The following is a 16,164-nucleotide window of genomic DNA, read 5'->3' as shown; positions in this document are numbered from 1 at the left end:
CCTCAGCTTGCATCTGTGTTATATTACCACAGCAACTCTAGCTTAAAGCCTTGAGCAACGGCTAAGTGTGGTAATATATCCACACATAACTCACACACGCACATATGTTTCTCTATACAGTGGGTGGAGGTGTGTGCGTTGGCTGAGCATACCAGAGTGTGTGTGTGTATGTGAGTTTGTGTGTGAACTTGCTAATGTATACTTACTGTATGATAGGTGATGGATGGTACGATGGGTGTATTTTACATACCGTATGGCCTGCTCTGAGAAGAGGTCAGGGTTGATAGCATTCAGCCAGTGGACAACATGACTGTCGGGCTGATGTGGCGTGGATTCTTTCGCAGGATTATTCATAAATATCCTGAAGGAATTGAGATCACAAATGGTAATTTTGAACAATTCATCTTTAACTGAAAGAATCAAACTTACGGTTGGATAACAAAAATATACTGTGCATACCAACCTATACAGCGAAGATAGAGGTGCAGTGGCAATGACAAGGACTGTCAGAAGTTGGTCACACAGGCTGTGGATTTGGTACAGCCAGTCTGATCCGCCCGCTATTATGGCAATTGCTGTAGAAGGATTGGAGCGCACCAAGGCCTCGGGACTTTTACACACACTCCACATCAGCTGCTCCACATATAGCAACAATGCTGTAATGTCACATCTTAGACACAGAGGAAGGAAACAGAAAAGGTGAATGTATCGATGAAAACGGAAAAGAGATGTGTGGGAATATGTGAGAGGAACACACAAAGAGAAAGAGAAAGGCACTGAAAGCAAAATCCCTGTCTTCAAAGACTGCGTAACAACAATACATCATGAACTAACAGCCTCATTGCACAGCCAGTCAGATAACAGAACCTCCTGGGGATTTTACTGTTGGAAAGTTAAGTGTACAATGGGCTTTGGATTTCACAATAAAAGTCTTTTACATTTATAGCCCCTAAATCTGTTTCCTCAATTGGTCGCGGAGTGCTGCTCATCATCTCTCATCTCCTTATGCTCGCTCTTCCCATGGCCTAAATTGTTATTCGACACACAGAGATGGGCCGATACAGGTGAGGCGAGGCAGCGTAAGAGTACCCATGTGAGTGCTACACACACTGGAAACTTTTTAAAAGCCATCTGTTTAGGCTCGCCTTACACTTTACAAATGTCCTTCTAGAAACGCATGCATTTCCGAAGCAACATAAACCAGGCTGTATGTGTTGACATCCTGCGGTGCTCCACATGGACAATGCACTTCATCTTTGTCACTCTTTCCTCCTCTTACCATGTGTCACAGTTTAGCCTGTTCATTGTCTTAGTTCAGCTATTAGGAGGAGGAAGAGGATGAAGAAAATAATCCCCTGAGCCTGCAAGGAGTGGGCCTATGACGCGCTAACACTCCGTCAGACCACCTCCAACATTGGACCCACAGGGGCTGAGTGAAACTAGTGCGAGAGGTTAAACCATGTAGGGCTCTCTCTAGGACTTCTGATGTAATTTAGCATTCCATTATTCCATTATAGCCAAGCCTATATGCATTCATTAATTCATGTTGGCTATACAAATACATCAAGTTAAAACATAAAAGCAGAGGTCTACACATACAATTTATAGTCATGACAATTGTCAGTTTTTTTTTATTTTGATAGAAAAGCAATATCATTCCTGGGGTTCAAAGTACAGAATTGACCTCGCAAACAGCAATTGAGAAAACAAAATTCACCTCAAGGTCCATTTAATAGCAATTCTGGAGCTCAAGTGAAATTAGCCTACTTGGAGTTGTAGTTGTACCAATTTCCAGTTTCTTCTAAGCACTTTAAGCATTGTCCAGGTTGGCCTAAAATCGGTCGAGATTACTTTCTCAACTCCTGATTCCAAGGTCAGGAGTAATCTTTGAACCACAGCCGTTAAACCAACGCAAACGAGAAGCCCTAAAGCCACAGTTAACGGACTGTCTGGTGAGATTGTTTTGGCAGTTATCATCCTATTATATGTTGAAATTTTAGGAGCCCAAAATGTATTACAAAGAGTGACAAGATATGAATAGAATTGAGGCCAGGATGGCACATGATAGAGCAGTCAATCCAAAACCTGGGTCGGGACCCACAGGTGGGACACAGGAGATTTTAGTCAATAGTTTAACTGATTAAAGGAAAGAAAAAGAATAAGATAGCCTGTTAGCTCCGCCTGTACATGCTTTCAGTAACACATACATATAACTAAGCTGTGATTTGTCAAACATATATGTTGTGGAAATGCAGAAATAGCATTAAAAATTGTCCGGAATGTTTAAGGCCTTCTGAATTGGTACTTGATGGTTTGTCATTTTTAAAAAGTAGGTGCCCACATAATAACTTTGACAAACACTGTGATGGAGTACCTGATTTGCATGTGTCTCTTGTACGAAGGACGGGCCCTGGCATACCGTTGCACCAGCAGCTGTAAAGTCTCTGACAACACCTGGCCGAGCACCTCCTTGGCCGTCTCTGCCGGCAGCACCGCCCACAGGTCGCTACGGAGCCCACACAGGAAGTAGAACCACATCTGCACCGAGAAAGAACAGCGCTCACCCTGTGGAAGAACGGGGACAGGTTGCAGATGATGAAGATATATTGTGATATGGATATTGACAGTGAAGCAAAAACATAGAAAACCAAGAAGAGAGGAAGATAACAATAGAGAAATAGAAAGAGAGTGAGAGAGAAAAAATCAAGGAGAAGAAAGAGAGGGGGAGACAGAGGGAGACAGAGACAGGTCTGTCAACACCAGGATGTCTCAGTGGTCACGCCACCTGCACTCTGCACTGGGCTTCTCCCCCCACTGGGATTTTAGACGACTTTAAAGTCCTGAACTGGAGAACACATCACGACGCACACTTGCACGCACATCCACGCTCACATGTACAGAGAGAGAAAGAGAGAAGGGGAAAAACTGAGAACTTCACTGAATAAAGTGAGCAGACAAGTGAGAGTTAGAAAAAATAAAGACAGACAGACAGACAGAGAGGGGGAAGGACTGATGAAGGAAAAGAGATTATTATCCTCGCCCAAACTCCTCCTGTTTAACCTCCTACAATAAACGGCTCCAGCGGATCGAACGTGTGTGGCGGAGATACCAACACACCCAAAACTTCAGACTTCTGTCTTCAATCGTATCATGCCCCAGAGTCCCTTTTCATTTTATTCCCACTTCACCTCATCTATCTCATTGTTTCCTTCTCTCCTTCCTCTCCCCCCCGGAGGCAGTCATTTAGGGATCGGTGGTTGATGGGGAGCGTGACCGAGCTCTATGTCCGGGATTAGGCCGCCATCCCCGCCTGTGGATACAGACGTTGGAACCAAAACAAGAGCAGCCACAACCATATGTGTGGTTGGACTTTTTAAACCGTTCACTCAAGTCAAACTTGATTTCACCAGCCAGGTCAACTTCGAACAAATTCCTATTCGAAATGATGGCCTGGCAGCAGTGAGGACTGAATCTGGGATGGGTGAACTGAGGATTGGAATTAAATTAGAAACTCTTAACCGCTTTTTCTTTCTCAAATGAAATGCAGCATTTGGCTATGAAGGCAAATTCCTGACAAGGATCCATGCTCCATACTCCTTTTGATCGCCTTAACTGACCTCATGTGTTGTTTTTATAGCATATTAAATAGTTCTCTGCCACAACTATTCATGTGTCCTTTACAGGTCAATGTAATACAACAAAAATAAAGAAAATAAGAGTCTCTCGTGGAGCTACACTGAGCTGTAAAGGAGCAAAGACACAGGGCCAGGGAACCAGGAGAAGGAAGCCTCATGCTACACAAATAAAACAGATATGAAAAGATAGATACATACATGAACACCAAATGAAACGCACATCCTGAGATGCTGCTGCACACCCACACATACATTAATCTGTACAGACGCACACAGGCATGCTTGAGCAAAAGCACACACCTGCGCACAGCAGGTCTGTCTGACACCAGTGACCCAGAGAAGGGGGGAGGAACAAAGGGGGGGGAAAAGGCAAAAGCAGGGTAAAGTATGAAAGAGAGAGCAGGTTTAGATTGGTTTAAGGGCATAAAGGTAGGGGAGTTTCAGAGGCCCTATGCTGTTTCCAGACAGTCCCAGCGTAGACTACAGACTTCAGACAGCTGAATCCCTGGAGCCCTCAGGGCAGCATGGAAGCCACAGATGTTCTCAGGGAGCTCTGAGTAGAAGGATTGGTTAGAAGCGGGAGAGTGGGAGGTAAAGGTGTATTGTGGGAATGAAAAGAAGAAGCGAGAAAGCTCCAGAGTATAATTCCTATCCTCAAATCTACAGGAAAAGTCGACAAAGACACGTGGCATTAGAATTTCCACTTTTTACAATGAAAGGAATGAAATCAACACCAGACAATACTGCAGATGTTTTATGCGTTCGTCTTTTTGATTTGGGGGTAAATAAGTTATACTCAAACAGGCTCCGCTCATACATCTTAAATGTCAAAAACCTTAACTCAAAGAAGATTATGAAGACAGTCAAATGTATTTCATTGTAATAGTTTAGCATGGTGTGAGTTTCTTTTAGGTGTCTTGAGCGAAAAATAATTCAACCTGCTAGTTTTTCGGGAAACGTGATGACACTTTACCTCGTAGAAAGGTTTGGGGTCAGCCCAGTGGTGACTCTCTGCGTCTTGAAGAATGCAGGTGGAACAAACCCGGATACAGTAGGTGGTCAGCTGATCTCTCAATGCCTCCACTGTATCCTGGTACTTCTGAATAGGCAGCAGGGTCAGGGGTCTGGGCATGGGGGAGAGAAACAAACCTTTAACGGTAATGAAGATATCAAATCTATACTGCATATGGTATGTGAAGAAAGAAGACAGGGACCGCTGGGGGTCAAGAATCCAATAGGGCACAATCCTGTAATCCAGACACACAATTGATTACTGTATATTCAGGGAGCTATCAAACAAACATGAGGTGAGATGATTCCATGAAGGAACTGATGATTTATTCTAGAAGTTAAGTTTGACATTCCGTATCCATTAAATCTGGCAGCCTTGATACTTTCCAGAGAGAGGCAAGAGTTTAACAGGGGTGCAGGAGGTGTAAAACCAGTGTGGAGAGAAGGAAGTGCTTTATGACTGGAGGGGGCACGATAAGAGTGCAGGTGGAGGGGTGAAAGGGGCCAGAGGTGGGACAACAGGAGCACTGAGGGCACCAGAGATGCCTTTAAAAGGGGATGTGTGGAGAGCAGAGGTTAAGGGGGTATTATGGGGCATAAAAACTCACCAGATGTAGACACAATATGGGTGTCATTACCTCCTGCCAATCATTTCTACTCTTTTTTTTAAACTTTCTGGTCCCTTCCTCGTAATCTAAAATGTACAATTTGGCTCGTACACTTTGAAAGAAGGAATCTACCAACATTCATATGAAACAAAATCATGTGACAATACAAACAGAGCAGCTGGAATGAGTTGTGATACACTGATTCAGTCTGTGGCACAACGGTTTGCAATGTAATTCAGTTTATTATCTGTTGAGAAAGCTCTCTGATTAGGTTATTGTGGATAAATTGACAGCGGTTTGGAGATGATTGAGTCATTTTAAAGATGAGGATGTTGGAAGCAAGGCCTGACTCATCATTTTGACATCGCCTGATGCCCTTTACAGTCACCATCTGTAGGTTCATATTTGAAGTATGTATTTATGCATTGCTGCTGTGATTATAAAATATAGAGAGTAAAAACCTCATTTGCCAACGATACTAATCTCCATGTTTCTACTGATTAGTGCAGCCAGTCAGCATCACTCACTCACACAGACATGTACATGTTCCCCACGGCTCAACTTTAATGTCGTTGTTCCTTTTGAAAGGCAGCCATAACTGTACCGTAAAAGTTTGGGACTCCCAAATTGCATTTCAATTTATTCATTGAGGTCACAAGATTCAATCACTAAACAATAACAATTTCTGTATTTTATCCAAGGAATGCTGGAGTGGATGGAGGGACAGATCGAGAGGATGTAGTAAAACAAACATTTCATTTCACTCCCATGCCATAATACCCACCGACACACACAGACACGCCTGCATAAACCCTATCCTTACACTTTAGCTGCAGTATTTGAATCTTTCAGCCTGGCGTGGTAGTGCTCCAGTCGTTGGTGCGCATACATGCAAGTGGCCAGCAGAGCAGGCAGGTTCCTCAGAGGTGCAGAGGATGGTACCTGAAGGGCCCTCTCCTGCAAACGGCCCAGCATGGCAAACGTCGCCCGGCTACATGCCTCCACAAAGCTTGATCGCACCTCCAGGAGAGAGGTGTCCCTGCAGGCTGCTGCCAAGGGTAGTAAGGCATCCAGCTCCGTCATGATTGCTCCACAGAACTGAAGGTAGAGAGAAGGCAAAGACAAGATAAGATGATCGCAATAACAGATGGGGAAACCTGCCAGTAAGAGGAAAAACATCAGAGAGCGACCTCATTAGATATGAATAATGGAACATTTGCGGGAAGTCATCAGAATGACAAGGATTCGAGACTGAGCTGAGTATTACACGTGCATTTTTTTTCTAACACTGTGCAAGCCACGTTACAGCTGAAAAGCAAACATCAGTGCAAATGTAGAATACAGATGTCTGAAGACATTCCCTCCACGTGAACTTTGCTGCTGAACTTGCATAATTGGTATCATCAGGTCAAATACAACCTTTGCTTCTGAGAGTAGATCAGCACTTGTCTAATTTCATAACAGCATATATCACGTTAACCACATTCAAGCAGAAATGTTACAGTACAAAGGCACAGGTGGGGATTCAGATGTGCGGAAAGGAAAGAAAAAGAAAAGGTCAGGCAAAGGTGAGAGTGAGGAAGGGAAATGGAGCCATTCCATCAATGTAAAAGACCTACATCTCTATGAACTGACAGAGCAACAAGTAAGACTGATTTAATTGATCCACATTTGTCCTGGAAAAGGCCTATAAGGACAGGGCTGATCACATCATTCTTCTAGTGTGTGCGTGTGTTTTATGATGGTGTGTGTCGCCAGCTCATGCACAAAATAAACGCACGTGTACTGAAACATACCAGTTTATGTATTCTTTACATGTACTGTTCATACATCTGCAGAGAACAAGATGCACACAAGCACACCTTGACACCACTGCCCTTTCTGCCTCATATGCTTCCCATTGACACACATTGAAAACAGTGAAAGATGATCAGGCAAGTGCCAAGGAGTCACATGTGTCACACGTGTGTGTGTGTGGGAGTTCATACGCCTCCAAATTTATACACCTATACATGTGAGTTATGAGTCAGGCAGATTCTTAAAAAGACTTTAAACAAAGCACATTTCCCTGATGCTACCAAGCCAGGTCACACTGAGGGGAAGAAATAATCACAATAACTCAGAAAACTCTATGCCAGTTTAGTCAATCAATCAATCACAGCATGTGTTACTTGATTCTGGAGTCACGCACTCTATTACTTGACTCACTATAGGAGCTGACTGGGGAGTTCGACATTCTGTCAGATCGGGGCTCCAGTGTGTGTGCACAATTGACAATCTCACAATCTCTTTACACAATTTTCTCCAAGCTTCCAATGGGGTTAAAAGGCCTGTGAACAATGGCCGTTTGGGCAATTAAGTCAATATCTGACTGTATGTAGTCATTAGGAGCTTAGCTTTGAGAGCGAGAGAAATCAGAGGCATACACACAACATCAGCATTAGCAGAGTGATGGAGAGGCCCCGGAGAAGCATCTCATACACATACAGTGTTGGTACGAACACAAACACACACACACACACACACACACTGAGCAGACAGTCATCGCCACATGCACACTTGCGCAAAAACAACCACACACTAAAGTCAGACTGAAACCTTAACTAGCTAAGATCAAAGCCCAGAATCCCACCAGGACCATTGCAGCAAGGTGAAAGAGATTGTATGAAGTTTTTAAGTGCTGGGGAGGCCTGTTTGTGCGTGCAGAATTTGGAGTAGACAGACAAGTGGTAAACTGAACATGCAGGTGAAGTCTGCATACAGAAAAGGCACTTCTGCTGCCTTAATAGAGAAGTAGATCCTAATTTAGAAGGGCCCACCCAAACAAGGAAAGCTCAATCCCATGTTCTGACAAGAGGGCGAGTTCCAGCTGTTGAACAGACGTATTTGGCATTCAACTCTCAACTGACTGCCAGTGAAAAAAAGTACACGATCTAAAGTACTCTGATGGATGAACAGTACCATCGCAGCATGCATATGTATGGTAATACAGACAGTGAAGTGGGTTCACATGAAAAAAAAGCGAGGATTGAGGTCTGAACATATGAATATAAATGTGTGAAATATTGATCCATCATAATGCCTTTGAACCGGCCATATTTCATGCTTATGTCTTGTATAGTAATTTGCTCTCTGCTCAAACACCAGAGCATGTGTCAAAACGGGGGGGGGGGGGTAAAAATATATATATAATATATATATAATATCTAACGGTCTCGTCTTGGATGTCTGTCTGGCTCGGTGTTATTGAATGCAAATGCATGCATGTATAACCTTTGGGCTGAAAGGCTCTCATCTTTGAAGCGTTGACCTATACATAAATATGTTGTACAGGTTCTGAGCACAGACTAATTCTGACACTTGTTAGCCACAAATACTGTCAGTGTAAAAGAGCTAGAGAAGAAGGGGAGGGGGAGGGGGAGGAGGAGGAGAGAAAGAGGTGAGGCAGTAATGATGAGAGTCTGTGCAATGTGCAGTGCAGGGTAGAGTAGTGGGGAGAAGAAGAGTTAAAAGAAGGTGAGTGAAAGTGAGTTTCAGAAAGTTTAAGAAGGAAAAGTTGTTCAGCAATGGTAAAAAAAAAGAAACAGGATTGTGTCATTCTAAATTGAAGTAAATATATGGAAGTCCAGCTCTGAACAGTGGAGGACCTTTGTAGAGTTCGACACTAAGCCTGGTCTCACATCAGACACTGGTCTTCCTCCTGAGAAAAGTCAATCTCTGGTGCCTACCTCACCTCTCCCTGCCATTTCCCAGGCCCTCTCTTCTCATCTCTTCTCTCAAACTATCCCGTCTTTATCCTGCTCTCTGCCCTGGCCTCTTTGTGGTACATCCCTCTATCATCTGTATACTCTCTACTTTCCCCAATTCAACACTCGTCTCTACACACCATCTAGCCATCATAATATCCCCCAAATTGCCTATGGGTTACCCCCTGTCTCTCTTTTGTTCAAAAAGTCCTCCCCTCAAGTAATGCTGATGATTATTTCCAAGGCCCTCTCTGATCCAGGGTGTCAACTGTGTCAGTCCCAAATCATTTGGACTCTCTATTGTAGGGGGGGGGGGGGGCTTTCCGCTAAGGCTACAAACCCATTAATCTCCCGTGGGTCTCGGCCATGTTTGTAGACCTGCATTGTTCAGCCAGGTACTAATAAAGGAGGATGAACAGGTGAGGGACTAATACATAGTGTTGCATTTGACCGGTGTTTGTGTGTTTCAGTTTGTGCAAACATAGACCAGCTGAGTTTTACAGACGTATCATGTGATCAATCATGTGTGGGAGAAAAACAGTGGCTTATAATGTTTGTATTTGTTAGAAATGGTTTAACATGTGAATGACATGTGAAGCACACACACAGAACCCCATCTCTATATTTACTAAATTGATGGAATATTCCGAACTTCATTTTCAAGTAATGGTTCCTCTTTGAAATTTTCTCTGGAACTTTTATTCTTAAAGAGAAAACGAGACATCAGGGATAAACAAGAGAGGAAAAGTGGAGTTGAATTTGAATTGACTTGAATTTGAAATCACTGTATGAGAAATGATTTCATGAATAAAACTTAGATGAAGGGATCTAGTGTACTGTCCCGATCAAGAGAGACAGCTTCATCTTGTTGTCTTACTAACAGGTTTGTATCATTGTACTTTTGTACATTTATAAATCATTCCAGAAGTTATGGCATGTTCAAATACTATGTTTTTATTCATTATATTTTGGTAGCAAGTCTACCACCTTGTTTACGTTAAGATTACAGATTGAACCTTTGATGGGAAAACAAAAAAGAAAGAGAGGTCAGACATGGTTTCCCTTTTTTGTTTTTCTGTGTCACTTACACAACATAACTATATTACACTTTATAAGGAATAATATATGTAAGAGTAAGAAAACGCCACTTATTACATTCAAGCTTCACAACCATTTTTCAGTCCATCCTACCACAAATCTGGGAGTACCTTGTCGATCATTTTGGGAGTCTCCCTCTCCGAGTAGGTGTAGAAGGAGTCTTCTCTGAGATGTGTGCTGCCGGCTGCGATGGCGGTGTGTCCTGTAGTGCGGCTCAGGCTGACGGCGGTGTGTCCTGAAGAATGTAAGGCTTCCTCCTGCTGCAGACTCCTGGTACAAACATCCTCCAGCACCACTTTAACACAATGTGCCATGTGAGGGACCAGCCCCCTAAATGCTGACCTCCAATCAAACTCCAAAACATGCGCCTGCAAAACAGGAGATGAGCCAACAGACAATTCATTGTGGAATCCTGAAGGGGATGTTTTACCTGTTGTAAAATGATAACGAGGCTGAATGACTTTGAATTGCTGTAATAGAACAGAAACTTTCTCACAGGGGTCTTACAAATGAGAACACATAAAGTCTCACCTCTGGCATGCGGAGAAGTGGTTCTGCTGTGGTTTTCTTGCCATCTGCTGTCACACCTAAATCCTGTCTGTTCTTTTTCAAGATGCCTAAATAATAACGCAAACATCGTTTAATACATTTTTAAAAGACATCAGACAGTGCCTGGTAGAGCACCAAATCACGTCAGAGAATTCTCAACAGGGACCAACAATGATTCAGGAACTCATGAGATTAAAACGGAAAGCTGTGTGGTGATAGTCATGGAGCATCTTTTCTGAGCATGAATGTTCCCATATCACACATAATATACTGTATCATACTATGTGTTAAGGGCCCGACTGAATGCAAAGTACAGTGACATGATAGTTACATGCCTCAGAGGGAGACGCAAAAGGCAGTAAATGGTAATGGCGACTGCTTTACGAGTCTAAATTTGGGGCTTAGATTTGATTTGAACCCAGATAGCATTAACCACATGGGGTAATTCCATGAGGGGAGATTGTGTTGACGTGTGGGGAGATGGGGGAGATGTAGGGGGGACATGAAGACAAGCGTACAGGATGTTGGGTTGGTTTGCAATTAAAAAGCGTGAACATCATGGCCACAATTTCCTAATCAGAAGGCGAAGAGTGAGACCCCAGGCGAGGCAATTTAGCTGAACAAGACCGCATGGAATGGAAGAAGGAGGAAGCAGCAAGCGCATCACTTTTTGACCTTTAAGCCCATCTGATGAATTTCTGGTAATTAAGCCGTTTGATTGCCCGGAATTAATGATTTGGATAACTGCCCTTTAAAGGCTGTTTACCTCTCTGTAAATTGAGCCTTTCTGCAAGTCTTGTTTTTGTAAATGTAACCTTTATGGAAATTACTCCATGCACCAAAAGCTTTCATTTAACATCTCTAGAGCGGCAGTTCAAAGGGGAGAGAGGAAAAGGATACTAAAGGCTTATATAATACCCGAGATAATTCCCCACTAAAATAACATTTCTTCAGACACAATTCAGATTCGCTGCTAGAACAAGTAACAGTGTGTGTGTGTGTGTGTGTGTGTGTGTGTGTGGGGTCATAACTGGACTGTTGACGCCTGGAGGAGAGGCACACATGTCGGGCTGTAGCAAGAAAATACCCAGGTCCCCCCAGTGTAACCAGAGTCTAATAATCTAAATGTGACTTGCTGTTGCTGTCTTTTTAGCCAGGTCGTCATTGTAAATGAGAACTGGTTCTCAATTTACTTATCTGGTTAAATAAAGGTTAAATAAATAATAAATAATTTGGATTTTTCAAATTTCATTCATTCATTATCTGTTGAATCATACTCAGCTGAATCTATCTGTCTACTTGATGGTCTAAATACTGCTTCAGAACCTTCTCCTCACTGTGAGGCTAAAACTCTAGTGGGAAAACTCTGAATGTATTCGAATATTTCTTTGGCCTTAAAATTGTTAATTTTAAAAGTATTCGATCTGAAGAATATTTAAATGGTATCGGTCATTGCTCAATCTTAAAATTATAAATGTAAACTGCATCGCAGGTTACGAAGACTACTCAATTTCCCAGGAAAAAGTAAAGCGATGGTGATCTCGGAGGTAGCCACAGCTCTGGTTTCATGTCCAACATGTATACACACGTGGATGGAGTCGTACCTTTAACAGAGGGAGTTTCTCCTGTACAGTCAATGACGGTCATATTAGTGACCAGCTCCTTCACGATCCCCTCAAACCTCAGCAGGGTGCAGGCTAGCTGGGTTAACGCCCTCAGCTGGTGGAAAGTTAAACTGAAGCTTCTGTTTTTCACGGGGTGCTCCATTGGCGCTGTGAAGGGGGGAAGAAAGAGAATGTAAAATAGGAAAAATAAACAGCGACTATGCTTGTGAATAACTTGGCTGACGGCGATATAGAGGAGGGAGAACTGCACTACAGTTTACAGTTCAGTAAAGAAAAACTATTTCATGAAAATAGGTTTTCAACCCAACCTACATGAACTCATCAGAAACACCCCCCCCCCCCCCCCTCCCACCCCCCCCCCCCCCTCAAGTCTTGCCTGGCACGGCACCGCTTATAAATATCGACCATTCATGTTTTCCCAATACACGGCTATAAACAAAGAGACAGTGAAAAAATATGCAAAACTTTGCTCCCTGAGAAGTCACACATGCACATCCTTTTCTCCCGGCACAAACTTTTCTCCCCTAACCCGCCGATGACCCCCTCGACAAATATGGATTTCCCATTTTGGAGGCTGCAAAGCCATCACCCGGGGGATGTTCCGCATTAAGCTGGAGAATGGGCGGCTGGGAGATGCGTTGCCATACTCCCAGACACATGCACAAATACTTTTGTGTGTCCGCTTAAATGAGCTCCTCTACTGCAAAGGCATTTGGGAATGGATGAGCTCAGTATTAGCCTTGACTCTGAAAGCACAGAGATGATTGAGTGTTGGGAAGGCAAGAAAGAAGGAGGGGGGGGGGGGGCTCTTTTCGTAATGCTGCTATATTGTTCAACAAAATCTAACAATATGACAGCACACTGTCCCCACAGATGCCTGGTTTAATCATGCATGAGGTCTTGACTCGCTCTGTGTGTGTATGCATGCGTGTTTGTTTACATGAGTGTTTATGAGTGAGAGTCGATGAGCGTTTGTGTCTGCCGGCTGTGCACATGTGTGTTTATGTGCATGTAATGCAGGTCTTTATGAATAACTTGATTTTCTAGAAGACACTTTCACACACATTTGCACATGTCAGTCTTGCAGGATAATTGCCACACTGCTACCAGACGCTGTGGAACATATTCTGACCTCAAGTTTTGTTTGTGTTTGCAAATCTTAGTGGATACATGTATTTATGTGCAAGTGTGTGTTGCGCATGCATGTATGAAATCACATGTGAATACCGTGGTGTGTGTTTGCCTGTGTGCGTATGCATTTGTGTGTTGTTGTGTGTTGTGTGTGATTAAGCTGCATGGCTCCGTAGCTCGGCAGCTCCTCTGTAATGGGGTCCAGTGGGAGCCCGTGCCAGAGAGACTACCTCGCTCTGCATGTGTACATGCGTGACCCTGGCTGACACACGCGCACCAGCCTCTATTCTCCGGCTTGCACATTCACGCACGCACCAACAATCATGTCTCTTTCTGAAGTCACCAGCAAATCAACATCGCCTTCCGTGCCTCAACGTGGGGGTAAACTAAAAGTGTCAACAACTCAAGAGTAAACAATCTAAAACCTTATTACACAGTAACACATTAGAAAGAGCTCGTGGGATTCTCTGAAAAGCTCTCACTACAACCCCCAACCTCACCTCACCTTCTGTTGGGCATTCACTTGAGCGTAGCACCCATCAACCACCACTTCATCTGGAGAATCACCTTTTCCAGAGCATCTCTCGCTCTCCTTTGTAACCATTCATTCCTTCAGCCTGTGACCCTATGACTGTTTCACTTGCTCACTAACTCATACTCTAAGTAGTCGCACATGACCTTGATGTTTAGCAATGTTCTACCTCAGCCTCTCATCGAGCTCTGCCGCCCAGGCTATATAGGTATTTATAGTCGTCTCCCTAGCCAAATAGCCCTATAGCCATAGCAGCCTAGTACACAGCCATCTAAACCTCATTATACCTTTGTCACAACAGTGAGGCCAAATGGAGGCTCTCCTAGCCGGTTGATGGAGAGGGTGTGCTTAAAAGCACCCAGGGTGTGTCATATAGTGTAGTGCATGGCATGTCTCATAGAGTAGAATGAGGAAGGGCACTAGCAGGCAGAATAGTTCAACCAAAGGTCAATGTACTGAGAATCAATAAGGGAGGACAGGTGCTAAAAGCTGGTGCTGAGAGCAGGAACAAATGATATGTCTGTATATAAGCTCCCCCCACATGACATTACAGCGTGAGGGGTGTTCTTATAAGCAACAAGAAAATCAATGGTTACTGTGATGACCATAAAAGCAGTATGCATCTCATCAGAAGCCCTCAAAGAAAACAAGCATATGTCAAGCATTGTGTCATTCAACAAAATGTGTGAAACAGAAAACAGTGTGTGTGGACGGGGGGGGGGGGGGGGGGGGGGGGGGGGGCTTTATGTTTCATATGGAGGAGGAAGATTGTAAAAAAAAAAGTCTGAAAATACCCAACTGTGCAGGTCTACAGTGGCCAATCTCAGTTTGTAGCTTTTTACCAATGACAACAATGTAACACGAAAGGGAGAAAACAAACAGAGCAGGTATTTTTGGCGAGCCATCAGTCTGTCGCTCCTGTGGGATCCACCATCAGCTACACAGCACTCTCTCTCTCTCTCTCTCTCTCTCTCTCATATACACACACACTGCTTTTGACTGGCAGCGAACAGAGAGAGAGGGAAGAGAGGAGGAGATCTAGGGGAAGGAAAAGGGGTGGTGGTTGGGGATGAAAACATGGGGAAGAGAGGGAGGGAAAGAGAGGGAGGGGCAGGATAAGGGAATTCCCTTAGCAGTTGTTATTGATTCCGGTGTTTACGGGCGAATAGTTTAGTGCCGTTTACAAAACAGAACAGATGCAGCCAGTGAGCAAAAAGGTAAACAATTGCTGTGTGGCGGGCTGCCAAATCCCCAGTCTGATGTATTAAACTCGCGGTGAAGAGCATTTCCCCTTTGGCTGTACTTATTGCCACTTCATTTCCTCTTCGCTCACATACACACTCTCTCCTTCTTGTGTCTCTCTTTCTCTCTTGTTCACTCGTTTATCTGAGAGAGGGGGAAAAAATGGAGAAGGGCGTAGGGCTCTTACTGCCGTCTGGCTATTTTCTGTCCTTCTCTGACCCAGGAGGCCCAGTTCTTCCAAACAGAGCCATTAGTGGGGGGGATTGCATGTGTCTGACATGGCCGAAAACCAATTATTAGACACTTTCTACCAAATGATGCCCAAGTCTTTGGGGAATGAGCAATCATGCAATAATTCAGCCACTGATTTAATTTCTCTCCAGCGCAGCATCTCTCTCTCTCTCTCTCTCTCTCTCTCTCTCTCTCTCTCTCTCTCTCTCATCCTCTGTCCCTCTTTTCCTCTCTTTCACTCATTCTGTCTCTCTAAATCAGACCATCAGCAGGCTGGTCTGCCTCTCTCTTACCACACTACCAGACTGGCCTCAAGTCTCTTATCATGTGATCACAACATGTTAAGACGCACTATCTGTGTTGGTGCTGATGTGTGTTTTGTACAACACCCCCTACAGGTGATGTCAGCACTTAGTTTCATGAAATACATTGATAAAAAAGGGGGATTCCAGAAGGCAATGCAATTTTAGCACGACTTGAACAATGGAAATTAAACCTGCTTAACTAATTTAAAAAGAGCAAAGTAACTTGTTTGTAGCTTTGTTTTTGTTAAATTCCCCGTAATGTTTGTGCACCTCTTCATTCTTATTGTGGGGCTATGCTCTTGCGGTGTATGGCTGTGGCTGGTGAGCACTTCTGTGTGTTTCTTTTTGTGCATGTGTTCTCCGTGTATCCATGCCGTCTTGTGTGTTCAGTGCGTGTCGAGCAGGGTCCTGTGGGTGCCTTGGGGTACGTCTGTGTACATATGTGTGTGTA

General features: G+C 43.8%; 1 protein-coding gene across 1 annotated transcript in view; it reads right to left on the bottom strand.

Annotated features, from left to right (window-relative positions):
* Window positions 1-16,164, bottom strand: part of kiaa0825 (KIAA0825 ortholog) — a 108,651-nt gene that overhangs the window by 74,481 nt on the left and 18,006 nt on the right. The window contains exons 7-14 of the mRNA XM_079269599.1: window positions 12,252-12,419; window positions 10,630-10,715; window positions 10,209-10,466; window positions 6,078-6,352; window positions 4,609-4,759; window positions 2,375-2,565; window positions 464-670; window positions 251-361 (exon numbers count right to left, since the gene is read on the bottom strand). Coding sequence (XP_079125725.1) covers window positions 251-361; window positions 464-670; window positions 2,375-2,565; window positions 4,609-4,759; window positions 6,078-6,352; window positions 10,209-10,466; window positions 10,630-10,715; window positions 12,252-12,419 — 1,447 coding nt within the window. The remainder of the gene's footprint in view (window positions 1-250; window positions 362-463; window positions 671-2,374; window positions 2,566-4,608; window positions 4,760-6,077; window positions 6,353-10,208; window positions 10,467-10,629; window positions 10,716-12,251; window positions 12,420-16,164) is intronic.

The sequence above is a fragment of the Melanostigma gelatinosum genome (genome assembly GCF_949748355.1).
Source record: "Melanostigma gelatinosum genome assembly, chromosome: 6".
Taxonomy (NCBI): Eukaryota; Metazoa; Chordata; class Actinopteri; order Perciformes; family Zoarcidae; genus Melanostigma; species Melanostigma gelatinosum.
This window is presented reverse-complemented; position numbering and strand designations above follow the sequence as displayed.